Source organism: Drosophila subpulchrella, unplaced genomic scaffold (genome assembly GCF_014743375.2).
Source record: "Drosophila subpulchrella strain 33 F10 #4 breed RU33 unplaced genomic scaffold, RU_Dsub_v1.1 Primary Assembly Seq241, whole genome shotgun sequence".
NCBI lineage: Eukaryota > Metazoa > Arthropoda > Insecta > Diptera > Drosophilidae > Drosophila > Drosophila subpulchrella.
In genome coordinates this window covers 33714-45902 of record NW_023665552.1, presented here as the reverse complement: position 1 = coordinate 45902, position 12189 = coordinate 33714, and the positions used below count along the sequence as shown (strand labels likewise).

Below are 12189 nucleotides of genomic sequence, written 5' to 3'. Positions count from 1 at the left end.
CGCACGTTGATGCATATCCTGCCATTAGCAAGCCTTTTGCATAATACACAATTAATTTTGCACAAAGTTGTTATTTTATTAATTGCTTCCATTCGTTTATTCCTCATTCCAGATCATCCACCCCGATCACAAGTTGGTTAACCGAAGCCTAGTGTTTTGGCCTGGTCATCAATAGCTGTGGGTAGACTTTCTGACCAACGAACGCCTCACCCCATTTTCTCCGTTTTCCACTTTGCCAACCCAAAAAGTGTGGCCAAGACCGCATTGACTTCAACTCAAAATATAAATTTTGTGGCTTTTCCTAACGAACGAGTGCCAAAACAGACGTTACCCCCGCCCCCTCAGAAAACCCCAATTGCAAGCCACGACCTCTTTTGTTTTCTTGGGGCAAAGTCACACATGTTCGCAGAGGAGTAAATGTGTCAAATGTCACACAGCCCAGAAAACCGAGAGACAATTGCCGCAATGCCAGTCAGAAGATACTTGTCGGTCGGAAGTTGTTGGCAAATGTAACATTAACAATGGATTACGGTCGCCATTTACTTTTTACTCTCTCCTTCGAAAGCGCCTTGGAAAATATTGTTCTAAGATTTCTAGTCCTTGAATTCTCAACTTTAAAAAAAGTTTAGATCCAAAAGAAGACGTCATGTAACCATAAAATAAAAAACGATTAAGTTATTAAGTTATGATTAGTGGCTTACTTTTTTTTAAGTATTTAAACAACTAATAAATGTGTTGGTTGTTTATAATACAATAATTACGGAATTACTATTATGATTTTTGTATTTTTAAATATATGGCTTATATGTATTCCAATTTTGGATTCAAGATAAAATTTTTAAACTATTATGTTTTTATAAGTATTTTTTTAATGGTTTAACTAACTATAATAATCTTATCAAACAAAGTCCGAAAATAATCAATTTTTGAGGTTCTAAATTCAGAAAACGACTCCCTAGTTACGATCATTTCTTTAAGCAAAGTCAAAAGGTAATCGAAATTTTTGAGACTCTACATCCAGTAATTGGGAGTAAGTATCCCAGATGTGTTCCCATGCAAATGTGTCTACCTGGGAGGAACATAAGTAACGTCAACAGGACCAAAATCAATTCCCGTCGTCCCACCCAAGGTGCAACATCCCCGGAGCAAAGTCAAACGAAATTAGTTTGCTGCTCATAAAACTTTTCCACGAAGTTTGTGCTGCCCACATCCATCCACATGGCCACATCCACATCCACTGCCATCTTGAGAGTCCAGATAAACTTTGGGGGTATGTGTGCATATAATAACTTTGGCTTGCCGCCGGTGGGTGGTTATTTTGGGGATGGGAATATTTTTGGAGGAACGGCCACCGGAAATCTTGTTACCCTGCATGGCTCCTCACCTGCGATCCGAGACTTGAGACATGAAAAGTTTTATGCGCCTGGCTGGCCAGTGGGTCCCAGAGCTTTAATTGTATTTCAAGTTGCAGGTTGTACTTGGCCGACCCGCCCATCCGCCCACTTTATCCGCCCCCGGCCCCCCCTCCTTCAATTTCCATGCGTGATAAATGGCAAAAATGGAAAATTCGTTCGTTTGCTTTTGACCCGGTTGGTTCGCTTTTGGCTCCGCGATTCGCTGTCCGCGCGGGAAGCTACATTTCAGGGCTTTTGTCTTTCAATTTGGCTCAAAAATCTCTTTTGGCCCTGCCGACCATGTCCTTCTTTTTTTCTTCACTCGCAATCGCTGTGTTTGCATTTGCGTGGCATAGTTTTGTAGGGCAACGCACATAGCTGGATTTAGTATCTAATCGGTAAGACTACGGTTTACAGTGATGTTCTATTTCGAAAGTCATGGATTTGTATACCTTTGAGTAGCCCTAAAGTAAACATAATATCTTTTAAAAATGAGTTTCGACAAATAACACTTAATATAAAAGTGATATTAAAGAGTGCTAATATTGGTTATTATACAATATTTACCAACCCTACGAAAACCTTTGTTATCTTTATTGAACCAATTGTAGTTAGATTCTATATACAAAATTTTACTTAAATAATTCTGACAATACCGACTATTTTGCAATCTTTACCAAACTTAGGCGAGAAAGATTTTTTGTAATCCAGAATTTCCAGTTTTTTATTTGCAATACAAACAATATCCACTGTATCGATAGGTATTGGATAAAATTGTTTGTCTTGACGGGTTTCACTGTGGATGTTTCACTCCGAACGCGCTGTATAATTGGGCTAACGTGTTCTGCGGGCGTAATTCATTGTGTTTATATGCTCTCACCCTGGCTAAGCTGGGATTGTTGAAAACTGAAAAGATTTAATTTATTTCGAGTGCGAGCGAAAAAGACTCCACTTCCCATTGGAATTGGACTTGGGTTTGATGCGCTGGTTCCGATTCGCTTTCGAATTGCATTTATTCAAACGTTTCAATTGCTTTCCGTCGGATTCAATCTTCGAGTGATTTATTGTGTTGCCTAGAATGGCGAAGAAGGATGAGGTGGATGGGTGGGTGGCAACTGGGACTGGGGACTCGGGGATGGGAATCGTGATTGCGTTTGCCTAGGCATAACAATTATCCACTGTTTATGTAAACGAAATCAATAATTAAGTTGTGTACGAAGCCCCGAATTAGACGCATTATAAACTCGAATCCATACATTAACTGTAAACAGTTCTATAATTATGTCATTACTTGGCATAACAAATGCTGCGTGTTCCTTGAGCAAGAGTCTATAAAGGAGCTCCTGCCAGCATTTACTCGATTAGTTCAAAGTCGAAAAATGAAGTTTATGAAGTACGCAGTTTTCTTTTACACATCGGTGGGCATTGAGCCCTATACGGTGGCGTCTCGGCCCAGGAAAATCAGTCTGTGGTCGAACATCCTCTTCTGGTCCAATGTGATAAACCTGAGTGTGATTGTTCTTGGGGAATTCCTATACCTCGCAGTGGCCCTCTCCGATGGAAAGTTTATCGAGGCAGTCACTGTAATGTCCTATATTGGATTTGTCTTTGTGGGCATGAGCAAGATGTTTTTTATTTGGTGGAAAAAACCAGACCTTAGCAATTTGGTCACCGAACTGGAGCACATATATCCAGAGGGCAAGGCTGAAGAGGAGATCTATCGGTTGGATAGTTACCTGAGATCTTGTTCCCGGATTAGTGTTACCTATGCCCTGCTCTATTCAATACTGATCTGGACCTTTAACCTGTTCAGCATCATGCAATTCCTCGTCTACGAAAAGTGGCTAAAAATCCGAGTGGTTGGTCAGACATTACCATATCTGATGTACTTTCCCTGGAATTGGGAGGGGAATTGGTCGTATTATGTGCTGCTAGTCAGCCAAAACTTCGCAGGACACACTTCGGCATCGGGACAGATATCCACAGATCTTTTACTCTGCGCAGTGGCCACTCAGGTCGTAATGCACTTCGATCACTTGGCCAGGATTGTGGAGAACCACGAGTTGAGTGGGGATTGGATCCAGAACTCTAGGTTTCTAGCTAAAGCTATCCATTATCACCAGCGCATTCTTCGTCTGATGGACGTGCTCAACGATATATTCGGGGTACCACTTCTGCTCAACTTCATGGTCTCCACATTCGTCATCTGTTTTGTGGGATTCCAGATGACAGTGGGTGTCCCGCCGGATATCATGATCAAACTATCGCTGTTCCTGTTTTCCTCAATGAGTCAGGTTTACTTGATATGTCACTACGGCCAGTTGATCGCCGATGCGGTAGGGGTTTATATTATGGTAAAATTTTATTATTAAATATTTAATTCTTAATTAAGAGCTCTGGCTTGTCCCTCGCTGCCTACAAACAGAACTGGCACAAAGCTGATGTCCGCTATCGTCGAGCTCTGGTATTCTTTATTGCTCGACCTCAAAGGACAACCCATTTAAAGGCTACAATCTTCATGAATATTACAAGGGCCACTATGACTGATGTAAGACCTAAGTTGATTTAATTTTCAACCGTAAAATTAAATAATATTTATATTTTCCAGCTTCTGCAGATATCCTACAAGTTCTTTGCTTTACTGCGTACCATGTATATTAAGTAAACAGTTTGAGATGAATTACATTCAACAGAACTTATTGTTTTCAAAATAAATTAGATACATTTTGAAATCTTTAGTAAATTTATTTTGGTTGTGTTAGGTAGATAGATATTATAAAGTAAAGAATCGCATTAAATGGGGACTGCAATAAAGGTTAACTTGGTCATTTAAATAAGTATCTTTAGACAAGCATTTTTACCATGAAACTTTGCAGCTGTCAATTCTACCAAACACGCAAACTTTTACGACATATGATTTTCCCCCAAGAGTAGTTACCTATTATATCCCAATATTATATTTATCGCATTGCAATATTATATTTTTCGCATTTGGCAAAGAGCTATAAAACCAGTGAACCTTCAATTGGAAATTCATTCGCGAAGGACAACTGACTGGCTTAGTAAAGATAAACTCAAAAATGAAAAAGTTGATGAAGTACGCCAGTTTCTTCTACACCGGGGTGGGCATACAACCCTATGCTAAAAGGGGAGATTCCGGAAAGAACAGGCTTAGAGACAGCATTGTGTTTTGGTCCAATGTGATAAACTTGACGATGGTTGGGATCTGTGAGAGCATTTATGTTTACAGTGCCTATAAGGAAGACAAGTTTCTGGAAGCCGTCACTGTGATGTCTTACATTGGCTTCGATATTGTGGGCCTGAGCAAAATGTTTTTCATTCGGTGGAAGAGGACGGCAATAACTGAGATGATGGAAGAGTTGGAGGATTTATATCCGAGGGGTAAAGTTGAGGAGGAAAGATACAATCTGGACAAGTACCTGGGCAGTTGCTCGAGGATCAGCCTAACCTATTCTTCGCTGTACTCCGTTCTCATCTGGACCTTTAACTTGTTTTGTGTTATGGAGTACTGGGTCTACGAGAAGTGGCTTAACATTCGAGTAGTGGGCAAGACCTTGCCCTACCTTATGTACATTCCTTGGAATTATGAGAACAGCTGGTCGTATTACCCACTGCTCTTTTGCCAGAATTTTGCAGGATATACTGCAGCTGCGGGGCAAATATCCACGGATCTGTTACTGTGTGCGGTGGCCACTCAGGTGGTAATGCACTTCGACTACCTATCAAGTACTATGGAGCACCACAAATTGACTGGAAATTGGCAGGAGGATTCACGATTTTTGGCAGACTCTGTCAGGTATCACGAACGGATTCTTCGCCTTTCGGATGTGGTGAATGATATATTCGGGATTCCACTTCTGCTCAACTTCATGGTATCCTCGTTCGTCATCTGCTTTGTGGGATTCCAGATGACTGTGGGAGTGCCTCCAGATGTGGTTATAAAATTGTTCTTGTTCCTGTTCTCCTCGATGAGTCAGGTCTACTTGATCTGTCACTATGGACAGATGGTGGCTGATGCGGTGGGTTCGGCTTATAAAAATAAGTTCTTAACTTGATATGTTTTATTTTAGAGCTATGGAGTGTCGGTGGCTACATACAATCAGAACTGGAATTACGCTGATGTTCGCTATGAGCGAGCCCTGGTCATTATCATAGCTCGAGCGCAGAAAGTAACCTTTTTAAAGGCCACTATCTTTTTGGATATCACCAGGTCCACCATGACGGATGTATGTAAGGCCAGCTAATCCCTGAATATCTATTTAAAATATGATTATTTTTTTCAGCTACTTCAAATATCGTACAAGTTCTTTGCTCTGCTGCGCACCATGTACACCCAATAGGGTGACCAGAGAAGATCCCTAATCCCCCATCTATGTGCCCCTTAGAATGCTTTCAAAGGCTCAACGCGAACTTAATTATGCGGAGGCACGAGCACCACGCATGTCCATCGCCATCGCTACTTCGACACAGGGAAAAAACGCAGTAATCATTTTAGCGAAAAGAGCCCCTCTGAAAAGGCAATTCTACGGCTCCACTGGAGAGCGAGGAAATATGTTGCTACAAAAGAAAATTGCAGAGTACATTTTACACTTCACAGCACACAAGTTGCGCTTATGAGTTTTCACTGCTCGTTATGCTCTAGCTAAAAAGGGGAACTTGATTTCCTTGGAAACTGAGACCCCAATGATTTAGAATGATATTTTGGAACAAATAGATTAGATGAGAAAAACGATCTTAAGGGTTATGATTTTTAATGGATTTTATTTTTAAGACAATATATGAAATTGAGGATTACATTTTATTTATTTAATAATGTATTTATCTACAAAGATTTTTGTTTTTATTTTTGTTTATATGTTTTTTATATTTACATTTTGTGTGTTTAAGAGTAGTGTTAAGACGGTTTTGCTGGTGGTGTAACTTATTTTTTGCAATATCGAGTTTGGCGTTTGAAGAAAAGTGGAGCAAGGAAAATAGAAAAGCTCCTTCTGGAGGCAGTGGACAACAAAACCCTTCGATGGCATCTAATGCAGTTCTCCCATGACGTGTGGCTGTGTGTACGCACTCAACAATATTAGCAATTTATGCGCTGAAGCGTGTCCTGTGACAGGACGATGGTGGAGGAAATTGCAGGGACAGGATGTGGAAGTTTCTCACATAATATTTTCATTTTGACGAATGTCGGACATCACCTGCATAGTTATTGTTTGAGAAGGCCGCGTGCATAAAATTTATTAAAATGTTTTTTTTTGGCCATAGCAGTCCTCCCAATTCGTTCCTGAATCCAGACCCTGTCAATTTCCCTTACTCAGAATACGACATATTTTTTGTGTGCAAGGTTTACTTCCCTATTTATTTTGTGCTTTTTTCCCATCGCTGTGTGCACAGCGGCTCTTTTTGGGGATTTATTTTTCATTTTTGCGGAATTTTTGTAAAGCTCCAAATGTGCTACAATTTAATTTCTGGTCACGTTTTGGGCGATTTTCAAATAGCAACAGTTTCGGGGAAAAGTCTTTCAATATCTCACGCTGTCGTATTGCATAATTTAAGGTGCCCCGAACATGGTCACGTTTATTATCGTGTTTATATGTGTCCGCCCATCTGTCTAGCCCAAATCCATGGCCAGGACGAAGATCATATCAGGTGTAGTCCATTACAGATACTGTCACGGTTACGGTTATCCTGGCGCCATGCAAATTATTCACGGCAATAAAACGACTGCAAATTAGAATGCAACTGCGGCTAGCCAACGAGTAATGAAATAAATTCGAATGATAAATCAATAACAAATTAGCTAATAGCCTAACAACGTAACTGAGTATAGTGCACATGATAAGGGTGTGTAAATTTTCAAATGCATTTGTGGTCCTTGATTACCGATATATATATATATATATATTTTTGTGAAAGCAATGCAAAGCTTCTAATTGAAAAATAATTAAATATTAACAAAATGGTATTTGAATATCATTAGATTTGTGCATTTTTGCCACTTTTCACTTACTTATTTATTATTATAAAGCACATTTCTGATAGATATTAAATTTTATGTTTTACAATTAAAGCCAAAAGAGAAAGCATTAAAATCTATATCATTATCATAAAAATTGTGTGCTGTTAAACAGAAAATAATAATATATTTTGTAAGTCCATTAACTCTTTAGCTTTAACTCAATGTTTTGAGTATAAGCTTTGGTTTCACATTCACAAGAGATTAATTTCCGAGCTGGCTGTTCATTAGGCAAACGAATACACTCATTTGAATAAAACAGTTATCCACTTACTTCTTGATAGCTGTGAGGGATTTTACTGCGATTTCTTTTCCATTACCTCGATATTCCATTTTAAGGCCATGAACAGCCGAATGGCTATCAACATAAACATTTTTGTCATTTATTGGCAAATATGAATTTACATTTTCGATGCAAAGTGCAAAATGCTGAATGCTGCATGCAGAATGCATCGTGACCAGCAGAGCGAACGGAGAAGCTGCAAAAAGTCGTATCTTTTTTCGGCCTGATGCCAACGCTTTTCACCCGCTCACAATGCTTTTCATTTTCCCCTCCGCCGGCGGTTGTTAAGTCCACTTATCAAAACGTGCAAATAACTCAACTCCCGGGATAGGGACAAACACGTGAGGGGTTGGTTGGCAACTGGTGATGGCCAGTGATGGCCATGATGGCCATGATGACCCTGTGGAGCGTGTTCAATGGCCAATTGGCAAAAAACCGTTGCCATTGTTGCAGAAAAGCAGAGATCGAAAAAAACTGTGACCCAATCGCTGGGCAAACTCGGTCAGTGCATTATTGTTGCCACACTGCCACACAGCCGGTTGTGTTTTTTCAATTAGCTGGCATTAAATTGAATTCAAATATTGAAACAATATGTTGCCGAGTAGCCCCTATGTCCCCCGATTCCCCCAAATCAGGGGGATTTTAGTTTCGGCTTAGCGCCAATCTAAGCCCCTCTGCACCCGCCCATCGTGATCTAGCGTGATTTATTGATTTTGAGAGCAGTTTTTCTTGTCAAAAGTTGACTGCGGCTCATACGCTTGAGTGTCCACAGAAAAATGCTAAAATACTAAAAAATGGCCACGCGAAAATCGCACAAAAATTGTTTCGATATTCATTTAGTTTTTGCATCATGCTCTTTGGTCTTTCGGTGAATGTGTGAAAATCCACACGTATCCATATCTATATGGGGGAATCCTTTTCAATGGCCCACCGACTATACTATATATGGAAAAGCTCTAAATGGAGACTAAAAGCCTCTAAATTAGTTTTCCAGCATTATTACTCATACGCAGTGGGGCCGCAGCGATATTTTTATGGCCTTGCATTAGGCAAATTGTATGGCATTCTATGAATATGACCCGAATAGAAAGACATTCTCCTGCTCCGGTTTTATTGGGTGGGAAGTAAACATTTGTTAATGGCCAGAGCTTTTTTTGTGGCCTCTATTTTGAGCTATGATTGCCGATGATTTAACGCTGGCTTATTGATTTCTTATATGCCATTAATAGTGGCTTGCCCCGGCCAACTAATAGCATTCATACTCGAAACGATTTGTCAGGGCGGCGACATTGGACATCCGCCTTTAGCTGGATAATTGTGACAGTAATGCCAGCTATAGTCGAAATCTATATGAAAGTTGTGCGCCCCAATCAGTAAAACTTATCAAATGCGAAAAATGGTATAGGGGCGTAAGCAGAGCTTAGGCCATAAGTAGGTTGCTGAGACACACACAAAGCGGCCACAAAGACGCGCTGAGATAAGCGAGGGGATTTCATTTGCTCATTACTCACCAGCTTACACGGAAGCAGAGGGGTAGGGCATTACCAAGGGCCTTTTTGCACTGGGGAAGTAATAAGAGTGCGGCTGCAAGCACATAAGAAATGCATGTGCACATAATTCATTTTTTATGCTGGATTACAGCAGCAACAAAAATGATGGCTGCCTACAGTTACGAGGCGCACCTACACTCCTACAAACCGCAGCACTCACACTCACAAGCGCACTCCCACTCACACCACCATGCAAAACTTGAGAGAAGAACATAAAAAGGGTGTGTATGTGTGTGGAATGGGCGCTTGTCATCGTCTGCAGCTCTTGCAGCGGAAACGGAAGCGACATCCAAGTTTATGTTAAAGTTTGATGCAAAGCCCCCAAACCCGCACATACTTACACTAAGCACTTATTTTCGAAAGATTTTAACAATTTGCTTTTTAGTTAGAACTTCTTGAGAGTTTGTAAGGTTTTTTACTGTGGCCTGTTGTTTAAAGAACCAGAAAACCTAAAGTTAAAAAAATCAAATTTATTAAACAATATGTTTCTTAAACAAAATGAGTTATTCAGAACCACTTTCAAAAAAATAATAATTAAAGATCCTTGTACAGAAACCAAGCTCACATTAGGGCTTATGGTAAAGTTCTGTGTTAGTGCAGTAAGTTATCAATATATATATACAAAAAAAAATAATTAAAGAGTCTTGTTCTTGAATCAACAAGCAATTACATATTTTTAATAATTTGTATCCTTTAAGGCTGAACATTTGATCGTTAAATGTTCTACATAAAATCCTAAATTGCTAGATTGATTTGTTTATATACATTTTTTCTTAAGATTTTATTAACGGTACAAATGTTTTAATTTAATATATGTAAAGGTATTGAACTAGAGCCTTGTTGAATGCCTTTCTCTGAGTGTAAGTAGCTCGATATATGTGCTCGGAAAAGTTTCGCTCCCTCTACCCCGTGTTGACTTTTGTGGCTCCTGTAAGTGTTCAGACTTGCGGTGGTGTCCGTTGCATGTGTGGCGGTGTGTGTGCTGCAGGTGGAAAGGAAATTAAATCAGCCTCGTGTGGCATGCACATCATTAGTATGTATAGAGGCTCCTCGGGAAAGGCCTGATGATTATGATTGCTGCTTCTGCTGGCGTTGCGGTATAAGACTGCGACACCTTTCTTACCGCCGGTGCAAATTGAGTTTGCATTAAAGTGGCAACGGCTTGATTAGTCCTTGCATACGAAATTGACTTCTTCCCTGTGACTATCCGAAGGATACATCACTTCTCTGTCCAGCTGACCAAACAGCAAATGTCAAGCGAATGCTTTTCCATTGGCATCTATGGGCTCTTTGTCTGTTTGTTTGCCAGCTCAAAGCGTTGAAAGTGGACAGGACCTGCTCGTTCTGCTGCAGCTGGTCTATTTGCACTCTGATGCATTTGTCGCCTAAGCTCCTCCTTATGACATTTATTTTTATTGACTGCAGTGCAGGCGACGACGGCGGACGCAACTCCACGGAGTGCCTTTGCCCCAACTCTAAACTGTTTGTCTGTGGCGCCTCTAAGAGGCTTGGCTGCCGGCTTTAAAGCGACCTGCCAGCCGATAGCCAGGTCATTGTATTCAGCCAAGGACTGCATATTTGCACGGAGAAAAAGCCGAGGCTAAAACTACTTCAACGCCACTCGAACTGGGGTCACTGCCTTTGGGGAACCCATGAAAATTGGTAATTTTACATCATGTTTGCTGGCCTAGGATTAGTATCCATATATTTTACAATTTTATTAGATACTTATGTTATTTGAGATATACGAATATTAATAATATCAAAATATTATAATGTTTTAATAATATTTTGTAGTACAAGGTATAGGTATATTGAATTTGTATTATATTTTATAATCTTTATATCTTATATCTTTCAATAAAATACTCAAAATGAAAACTATCAAAGAGTATATTATTTTTTTTTGTTAAATAAAGAAACAAAATAACAAAAACTACTTGGCAGTAGAATAATATTTACCTTAATACCTTTCTTGTTTGTAGGGGATATTTTTTATTATTTTAAATACTAAATATATGTATATTATTCAATATAAGGATTTTTTATATTTAAATTCATGTTTTTAATCATAACTAAACGTTGATTTATTAACTAATTAATAGTATATTCTCATAAAAGGATTCAAAAGAAATCTTTGAAAAATATATTTATATGTTTTTAAGCCATTTTTCTTAGGCAAAACCTATCGAATCGATATATTTTTGAGTTATTTGCGCTCAGTGTGGTTCGGTGAGTGCTATCAGTGCTTCTGATATGAGAAATGCCCGTGTTTGTGCTGCAAAATTCATAATTCAGTGGCAGAGACACTGGAGTGCGTGCCTCCTGCCTTAACCCCTTCCCATTTCCCTTCCTCTGGTGCTCTGTTTTCGGAGCCCGCTTTGTATCCTGGTTATTTATGCATTTAACGAGCCAAAGGAGCCGGGCGAACGGAAATGAGTTGAACTTATTGCCTCGTGTACGGGAACGCATGCAGTCGCCTCTTTCGCCCATTTTTGGTTTTTCTCTTTCATTTTTTCCCTCACCTGCTCTGTGTGCATACCTTTTGTTGTTTAATTAGAAAAGTGTTTCGAGTAGCCTCGACCCACTGGCAGCAGCGCCAATAGATACAACAATATCAGGATATTCAGCAACAAAAGCAAGGAGTAATTTCATTTTTGTTGACAAACTCCGAGGCTTTTGTGGCCTGCCACTAAGACGACCATGCCCACTCTGGCCACGCCCACAAGCGGCTATCAATGAAAATGCAGGCGGACAGGACAGGCACTCCTTTTGTTGTTATTGCCATTGTTGTTGTTGTTGTTTCTCTTGTTGTTGTTACTGGCTGTGTTGGCTCAGTTTTAATATCATTTTCGTTCCACTCCAGTTGGCATTTTAATTTAAGTTTCATTTTCAATTTAAGACTTTGACTTGCCAGGCACTTGCATTGCG

The 12189-nt window shown here is 39.7% G+C and overlaps 2 protein-coding genes across 2 annotated transcripts; both read left to right on the top strand.

Moving 5' to 3' along the window:
- The first annotated feature begins 2773 nt into the window (after positions 1-2773).
- Positions 2774-4059, top strand: LOC119559579 (odorant receptor 85c). The gene is made up of 3 exons (XM_037872600.1): positions 2774-3730; positions 3787-3942; positions 4003-4059. Exons 1-3 carry the CDS (start codon positions 2774-2776, stop codon positions 4057-4059), a joined length of 1170 nt encoding a protein of 389 aa, XP_037728528.1.
- A 415-nt stretch (positions 4060-4474) lies between these two features.
- Positions 4475-6039, top strand: LOC119559578 (odorant receptor 85b-like). Its single transcript, XM_037872599.1, has 3 exons — positions 4475-5434; positions 5486-5641; positions 5699-6039. The coding sequence occupies exons 1-3, from the start codon at positions 4475-4477 to the stop codon at positions 5753-5755; spliced, it is 1173 nt and encodes a 390-aa protein (XP_037728527.1). The 3' UTR covers positions 5756-6039.
- Positions 6040-12189: the final 6150 nt, after the last annotated feature.